This window comes from Otolemur garnettii, unplaced genomic scaffold, assembly GCF_000181295.1.
Source record: "Otolemur garnettii isolate 467f Iridium unplaced genomic scaffold, OtoGar3 scaffold00038, whole genome shotgun sequence".
Classification (NCBI taxonomy): domain Eukaryota; kingdom Metazoa; phylum Chordata; class Mammalia; order Primates; family Galagidae; genus Otolemur; species Otolemur garnettii.
In genome coordinates, this window is record NW_003852433.1 from 8,143,951 (window position 1) to 8,152,573 (window position 8,623).

General features: G+C 42.9%; 2 protein-coding genes across 4 annotated transcripts in view; one reads left to right on the plus strand and one right to left on the minus strand.

Annotated features, from left to right (window-relative positions):
- Nucleotides 1–3,271, plus strand: part of COQ5 (coenzyme Q5, methyltransferase) — a 37,646-nt gene extending 34,375 nt beyond the window's left edge. Inside the window, exons 5-7 of one of the 2 annotated variants that reach the window (XM_003789911.2) lie at nucleotides 1,485–1,573; nucleotides 2,871–2,982; nucleotides 3,065–3,271. In XM_003789911.2, coding sequence (XP_003789959.1) covers nucleotides 1,485–1,573; nucleotides 2,871–2,982; nucleotides 3,065–3,166 — 303 coding nt within the window. In that variant the 3' untranslated portion in view covers nucleotides 3,167–3,271. The remainder of the gene's footprint in view (nucleotides 1–1,484; nucleotides 1,574–2,870; nucleotides 2,983–3,064) is intronic. The other variant, XM_012805243.2, reaches the window with a different exon arrangement.
- Nucleotides 3,272–7,069: 3,798 nt separating this feature from the next.
- The window catches only part of DYNLL1 (dynein light chain LC8-type 1), a 2,792-nt gene continuing 1,238 nt past the window's right edge, over nucleotides 7,070–8,623 (minus strand). For both annotated transcript variants that reach the window (XM_012805244.1, XM_023513325.1), the window contains exon 3: nucleotides 7,070–7,490. In XM_012805244.1, the coding sequence (XP_012660698.1) occupies nucleotides 7,353–7,490 (138 nt within the window). In that variant the 3' untranslated portion in view covers nucleotides 7,070–7,352. The remainder of the gene's footprint in view (nucleotides 7,491–8,623) is intronic.

The window sequence follows — 8,623 nt, forward strand, 5'->3', positions numbered from 1 at the left end:
AAGCTAAGACATAATATTTGATGGCCAAATCTACAGCTTAACATTACCTTGTTAGAAAGTGGATTTACAGGTATGGGTCACTCTGCCGGGTGTGGTAGCTCATGCCTGTAATCCCAACACTCTGGGAAGCTGAGGTGGGTGGATTGCCTGAGCTCACGAGTTCAAGACCAGCCTGAGCAACAGTGAGACCCCATCTTTATTATTATTTTTTTTTAAGAGACAGAGTCTTACTGAGGGCTGTGGTGTCACAGCTCACAGCAACCTCCAACTCTTGGACTTTGGTGATTCTCTTGCCTCAGCCTCCCAAGTAGCTGGGACTACATGCACCTACCACAATGCCCGGCTATTTTTTGTTGCAGATGCCACTGCTGTTTTTAGCTAGACGGGGCCAGGTTCAAACCTGCCATCCTTGGTATATGGGGCCAGTGCCCTACCCACTGAGCAACAGTGCCACCCTAAGCCACTTTCTAAAGAGGTAATGTTAAGCTGTAGATTTGGCCATCAAACATTATGTCTTAGCTTCTCCTTGCAGAAAGAGGTAATTTCAAGGGGAAAAAAAAAAAGGTACTTTCTGTCTGTTTCTACTCTGGTTTAAAAAAAACAGAAACAACAACGGCCAGGCAGGGTAGCTCAAGCACCTAATCCTAGCACTGTAGGAGGCCTAGGTGGGTGGATGACCTGAGCTCAGGAGCTCAAGACCAGCCTGAGCAAGAGCAAGACCCTGTCTAGACATTGTGATAGGTGCCTGTAGTCCCAACTATTCGTGAAGCTGAGGTGTACTATAGGCGACCACCACAATGCCAGGCTATTTTTTGTTGCAATTTGCCCAGGGCTGGGTTCGAACCCACCACCCTCAGTATATGGGGCTGGCGCCCTATCCACTGAGCCACAGGCACCACCCTAGAAACCCCATCTCTTAAAAAAAAAGCCAGGTCTTGTGGCTGGCACCTATAGTCCCAGCTACTTGGGAGGCTGAGGCAAGAGGATCACCTGAGCCTAAGAGTTTCAGGTTGCTTTGAGCCAAAGATGCCACAGCACTCAACCAAGGGTGACCAAGTAAGATTCTGTTTTTAAAAAAAAAAAAAAGTTTATCAGAGAATATACATGTGATTTTGGTAAATAATTCCAAACATGTCCTTCAGTTTATTTTCTTTCTTATTTATTCTTTTTAAATGGAATCCTTATTGCAGACTTCAGTTTACTCCACCTAACCTTCTATAGTCACAGGCAGAATGCCTATAGCACTTAGGGTACAAAAAGTTATTTCTGCTATGACAGCTTCCCAATGAAGACTAATACCTCGGGCAGTGCCTGTGGCTCAAGGGAGTAGGGCACTGGCCCCATATGCCGGAGGTGGCAGGTTCAAACCCAGCCCCAGTCAAAAACTGAAAAAAAAAAAAAAAGAAAGAAAGATAAGAATAATACCTCATGGAATTGAGTGAGGTCTACTGAGGAGTGTGCCTATTGTTCTTTGTCTTGTACAGGCACTCCAGGAAGCCCATCGGGTCCTGAAACCAGGAGGACGGTTTCTCTGCCTGGAGTTTAGCCAAGTGAACAATCCCTTAATATCCAGGTTGGCATTGGTTTGTTTGTTCATTTGTTTTTTAAGACAGAGTCTCATTCTGTTGCCCAGGATAGAGTGTGGTGGCATCAGCCTAGCTCTTACCAACCTCAAATTCCTGGGTTCAAGAGATCCTCCTGCCTTAGCCTCCTGAGTAGCTGGGACTACAGGGACTGCAAGGCCTCACTAATTTTTCTATTTTAGTAGAGATGGGGTTCCCTCTTGCTCAAAGTGGTCTTGTACTCCTGAGCTCAAGTGATCCTCCTATCTTGGCCTCCCAAAGTGCTAGGATTACAGACATGAGCCATCACACATAGCTCTGGTTGGCATTGTTTATTTATTTATTTATTTATTTATTTTGCAGTTTTTGGCCGGGGCTGGGTTTGAACCTGCCTTCTCCAGCATATGGGGCTGGTACCCTACTTTTTTGAGCCACAGGCCCCACCACAGGCATTGCCTGGCATTGTTTATTTTTTAAATAGTTGTGGGTTTTTTTTGGGAGACAGAGTCTCATTATGTCACCCTTAGTAGACCTTAGGAGAGTACCATAGTGTCACAGCTCACAGGAGCTTCCAACTCTTGGGCTTAAGCGATTCTGTTGCCTCAGCCTCCCAAGTAGCTGGGATTACAGGCACCTGCCACAACACCCAGCTACTTTTTGGTTGCAATTGTTTAGCTGGCCTGGGCTGGGTTTGAACTTGCCACCCTAGGTCTATGTGGCTGGTGCCATAACCACTGTGCTATGGGTGCTGAGCCTTTGGTTGGCATTGTTAACAAGGCTTTATCTTCATTGCCTAGACAAAGGTTTTCCATTTCAAATAGATAGAAAATAGCCAGTAAGCTATAAACTTTGTTACTTAGAGATCAACCAGTTTTGAAAGGCAATACCTAGGCCAGAAGAATCTCAAATGAGGCCCAAGTTGGTCTACCTACATATTTTGTTTGACTTGTAGAATTTTATGATTCATAAATCAGGCATTTTCTGATTTTTAAATATAGACATAGTGTTCCATAAAGATCTTTATTTCCATCTTCACTTGAGAAGCAAGATACATGGCAACCTTGGATAGGCCCATGTTCCTACATGCAGTAGTCAGAGCTGAGTAGTAGCTCACTTTTCTTCATTCTTATGATACTGCCTTTACTGTATCTGTCCCTACACCTGGCCCACTTCACTTCTTTCAGGTACTTGCTTGACCTCTATAGTAATAAGAGATTATGACCCTAGGCTTATACCTTCTTGCTTCCTACCCAGGGGATAAATGAGGAGGGTGTTCAGTCTTAATCTTTCACCTTTTTGTTTGCATAGGCTTTATGATTTATATAGCTTCCAGGTCATTCCTGTCCTTGGAGAAGTCATTGCAGGAGACTGGAAGTCCTATCAATACCTCGTAGAGAGTATCCGAAGGTTCCCGTCTCAGGTACAAAACTTCTATAGCATAAAACAAAGGTCCTAAAGTTGAAATCCAGGTAATCCTTGCTGTATCTTTCATTCTGTTTTAGGAAGAATTCAAGGACATGATAGAAGATGGAGGTTTCCACAAGGTGGCTTATGAAAGTCTAACATCAGGCATTGTGGCCATTCATTCTGGCTTCAAACTTTAACTCCTTTCCTATCCTGGAGCATGAACTAGTTACATCCTCTTAAAAGTCTGGAACTAAAAGATAATCTGGCAAATGAGACAGCAGTAAAGCATCTCCTCTTAAGGATATGTGCCTTGGACTCATGTTTTGAATTGACCGATCTCAAAGTAGAAACAAATTCTTGTCACTTTTTTGCTGCTTTCATAAGTTGCTGCATCAAGCCTTTTCACAGAGTTGTTTTTTTGTTGTTGTTGCTTAACTCCAACTAATTTCTCTTGGGTGTATAGATGAAGCTTAAAGTTTTTAAACAGCATCGTAAAGATAATTTATTTAGCAGATAATTTAGTAAATTATTCTTTTTTTTTTTTTTCAGAGACAAATTTTCACTTTGTTGCCCTTGGTAGAGTGTCGTGGCATCACAGCTCACAGCAACCTCCAGCTTTTAGGCTTAGGCGATTCTCTTGCCTCAGCCTCCCAGGTAGTTGGGACTACAGGCGCCCGCCACAACACCCAGCTATTTTTTGTTGCAGTTTGGCTGGGGTCGGGTTCAAACCTGCCACCCTTGGTATATGATGCTGGTGCCCTACTCACTGAGCCACAGGCACTGCCCAATTTAGTAAATTCTTACTGTAATTTAAAAAAAGATAATTTCGTAAAGATAATTTAATTGGGTCTTTTTTTTTTTTTTTTGAGACAGAGCCTCAAGCTGTCCCCCTGGGTAGAGTGCCATGGCATTACAGCTTACAGCAACCTCCAACTCCTGGGCTCAAGCGAGTCTCTTGCCTCTGCCTCCCAAGTAGCTGGGACCACAGGCACCTGCCACTTTTGGTTGCAGCCATTATGGTTGTTTGGTGGGTCCGGGCTGGGGATTCAAACCCACCACCTTAGGTGTAGGTGGCTGGCGCCTTAGCCGGTTGAGCTATAGGCGCCGAGCCATTTAATTAGGTCTTTATAAGATATTTCTTAGTACCTTTACTTAGCAATATCTTGTCACTGAAAAGCTTCCAGATATTGCCAGCTATTTACAACTCTCTGAAAGAACAGTAGCTAAGAGCATTTGATAAATGCTTAGCTTACATTTTTCCAGCCAGCTGGAGCCTATTGGCCTTTGAAATTAACAGGAAGGAGCAGTCACTGAAAGGAACTTCATAAACCATCAACCCAGTCTTATCTCCATAGCAACATGATTTTCTCACATCTGAATCAAAAAATAAAAGTTAAAAGCTGCCAACTTCCCAACAGTAGATATGGACCAGATCAAATTCAAGCCGAACCCCCAATGTCTAGCTGTATGGTCTTCAGTGAGTTCTAGGGCCTGTTACTAGAGATTTATCATCTATTTGGAGTAGGACTAATTGGACAAGATAGCTTTGGAAGTCAAATTCCTGTTGGGCTTCAAATAGAAATATAACCAGGTCACTAAAGAGGGAAAAAAGATAGAAAAAAAGATGGATTTTGGCAACATTTCAGTCTGTTTACATAAATACAAACCTAAATTGCCCCACTCACAGTCTCCTGTTTTTTCCATAGTACCTCATCCTTCTTTCCTGCAGATAGCAGAGGGAAAACTACCACAATAATAAGACAAGTTTTTATACCTCCTTTTTGCTTGTTTTTATTTTTTTTGAGACAGAGCTTCAAGCTATCACCCTGGATAGAGTGCTGTGGCATCACAGCTCACAGCAACCTCCAACTCCTGGGCTCAGGAGATTCTCTTGCCTCTGCCTTCCAAGTAGCTGGGACTACAGGCGCCCACTGGAACACCGGGCTAATTTTTTTTTTTTTTTTTGGTTGCAGCCATCGTTGTTGTTTGGCCGGCTCCACCTGGATTCAAACCCAGCAGCTCAGGTGTATGTGGCTGGTGCCTTAGCCGCTTGAGCCACAGGCGCCAAGCCTATACCTCCTCTTTGAATCTCTCCCAGTCCTAATGTGGGACCCTAAAACCTACTAAGACCCCTAGCATCTCTAGGTCCCCTAAAACCACAAGTTCTGGTGAAGACCCTGTCTCTACCAGAAAATACAAAAATTAGCCACACGTGATGGTATATACCTATGGTTGCAGCCACTTAGGAGGCTGAGGCAGGATTGCTTGAACCCAGGAGTCTGTGGTTGTTGTGAGATAGGCTGACACCGTGGCACTCCAGCCTGTGCAACATAGTGAGACTGTCAAAAATAAAATTACTCTCTAGTTTTCTAGCTGTAGCCTGACTGCTTAGAAATGCCAAAGGCTGGGCGGCACCTGTGGCTCAAAGGAGGACGCTGGTCCCATATGCCGGAGGTGGCAGGTTCAAACCCAGCCCTGGCCAAAAACTGCAAAAAAAAAGGAACCCCAAAGGCATCTTACAGATCCAAAGGAGAATTACATAGAAACACTAGAAATTGGGCAGTGCCTGTGGCTCAGTGGGTAGGGCACTGGCCCCATATACCAAGGGTGGCGGGTTCAAACCCAGCCCCAGCCAAGGGCATTGTGGCGGGCACCTGTCGTCCCAGCTACTCGGGAGGCTGAGGCAAGAGAATTGCCTAAGCCCAAGAACTGGAGGTTGCTGTGAGCTATGACACTACAGTACTCTACCGAGGGCCATAAAGTGAGACTCTGTCTCAAAAAAAAAAGAGAGAGAAAAGAAAAACTAGAAATCAGACCCTTCATCTATTAGTAATTTTTGAAGATCAGTATGGGTTGTTTCAGCATCTGGCACATTTCCTTCTACCTATAAAAGCTAAATCTGCCATATTTGCTTTTCTTCCCAAGACGGGCAATATTCTCCAAATTGGTAGCAGGAAACCTTTGATAAAGTTTATCCTTAGCCTTTTTTTTTTTTTGCAGTTTTTTGGCCAGGGCTGGGCCACCACCTCTGGCATATGGGGCCAGCGTCCTACTCCTTTGAGCCACAGGCGCTACCCTATCCTTAGCCTTTTAAGGAAAAAGCTTCAGGTTGGGCTTGGTGATGCTTTCCTGTAATCCTAGTACTCTGGGAGGCCACGGAGGCCAGTGGATTGCTTGAGATTGGCTCAAGAGTTAGAGACCAGCCAGAGCCAGGGCAAGACCTGTCTCTAAAAATAGCCAGGTATTGTTGAGGAGGGGAGCTGTACAGAGTTTGAGGTTGCTGTGAGCTGTATGATGCTGGGGCACTCAACTAAAGGTGACAAAGTCAGACTGTCTCAAAAAAAAGAAAAAGCTTCAATTTGCATTTGTTAATTATAGATAGTTAAAACTTTCTGATCACAGGTAGTTAAAACACAGGTTAAAAAATTTTAAATTATCTGGGCAGCGCCTGTGGCTCAAGGAGTTGGGGCAGCAGCCCCATATACTGGAGGTTGCAGGTTCAAAACCAGCCCTGGCCAAAAAGCTGCAAAAAAGAAAAAAAATTAAATTCCCAGACTTTTTTTGAGCTGGTCTCAAAACTCCTCTAAACAATCCACAAGCCTTGGGAGCCACCTCGCCACCCAACAAATTATTCAAAATGCGTAAGTGTTGCTCAAAAACTTTTCTTCTAAGACATTGATTCTAGGCCGGGGAAAAGAATGGCCTGGAGTCCAACAATGCACTTCTTTATTCTTTGTTAAGAGTTTATTTCTATTTTATAGCCACAGAAATCTTAATAAGAGTACTACTACAGATGCACCAACACCACCTAAGGCCAAAGGCCCAGAACATTCTGCAACAATTTGTTTTAACAAATATTATCCTCAAGTGCTGATTTTTTTCAGATAGGACTAAGATTTAATCCTTAAATTTCTGTCAGGCATTTTTCAACTAGCACAACAGCTGCCGGGTAGATAAGAATTAAGATTCAAAAACACTAAAATAGTTTGTCTACTCTATCCTATAGTAGTTTACTTAAGGACTAACCCCTACTAATCTGCTCACCTAATCAAGTGACCATCTCCCACCCTCTGTGATTTAAACAAACTAATTCACACACATACACATCTGCAACAGATTTATTTTTTAAAGGAATGGATTTTGAAAGAAAACATGGGGCAAAATTATGGAATAGAAAATAAATACAAATGTAAGCTGTTTTGCTAATTATTTTATAACCACAACAAACTAGTACAGAGACTACCCTGTACAAAACACAATAAAGTTTCAAAGATCGAGGTGTTCCCTTCACAAGGCTGAAAATTTCAGTCTCTGGTATTTGGAATTAGGCTGCAGTCCTTGTTTTTTGGATGGATCACTGGGTGTGTGGCACAGTCCATGCTTTTAACCAGATTTGAACAGAAGAATGGCAACTTGGCCCAGGTAGAAGTAGATGAAGTGTTTGGTTTCATGTGTCACATAACTACCGAAGTTCCTCCCCACAATGCAATGCCAGGTGGGATTATACTTCTTGTCAAACTCCTGGGAAAGAAAGAAAAAACCTGAATTTTAGTGATCAAAGGTAGAAGTCTGCCATTTGCCTTCTCAATAAGCCACATCCTGAAGGGACAGAAAGGAAGAACATTAGTATCTGCAAATTCTTAGAACAAAAGAATGTTCCCTAGCGCCAAGTCGCCTACATAGTACATTAATGCAAACATACTTGCAGTCTGAGTTGTTGTGGAGGTAAAAAGGCAGAAAGGTCAGTCTCAAAGGCAGGGTGCTGCTTTGTTATAATGGTAACTACACTTTCATACTTTCTATAAAATTCATTTAAAATTATTTCTGAAACAGAGTGCATGGCATCACCACAGCTCAGTGCAACCTCAAACTCCTGGGCTCCAACAAACATCCTGCCTCATTCTGTGTAACGGGAATTGTAGGTGAACGCCAGCATGCCAGGCTAATTTCTGTGTTTTTAGTAGACAGGGTCTTGATCTTGTTCAAGCTAGCCTCAAACTCCTGTCCTCAAAGCAATCCTCCCACATCTGCCTCCCAAAGTGCTAGGATTACAGGTGTGACCCACAAAGCCCAGCCAACATTCTTGTTCATTGACAGCAGGTGACATCAACAGTTGTAGTATATTATTTTCTTCTGGGTAAACAGAACTAAACTATCCTGCTGTATTTGCTATGCACCTAAATAACAGTAAAGTTGTTAAAACATAGCCCTAAATACCCCAATGGAACCCATTTCTCATCACAAACTTTTCACTGCACCACGAAAACAAGACTTCCAAAAAGACAAAGTTTCAATTAGCATCTTATACTAAGAGGTTTAATCTAATCTAAATTAAATTTACAGGGACACTTAAGTACTCCACAGTTCCTATAAAAAAAAAAAATGCTGAAAACGGAATCTGACAAGCAACTGGGCCAATTTTTTCCTTATAATTCAAACAGCCTTCCTCTAAACATCTGTGCTGATGGTGCTAATATACTAGCTGGTCCACTATGATTAGCAAGTTGTAGGAGCAACTCTTCGCTATCTCCCCACCCCAAAATGGGGATAGAATGCCTGTGTAGGCAGGGGCTAAAGGTAATCTCTTTATAAAATTCTTAGGAGTCTCTGCGCAAGTAACATAAAAATTTGTCTACTCTTACAATGCCTGAAGT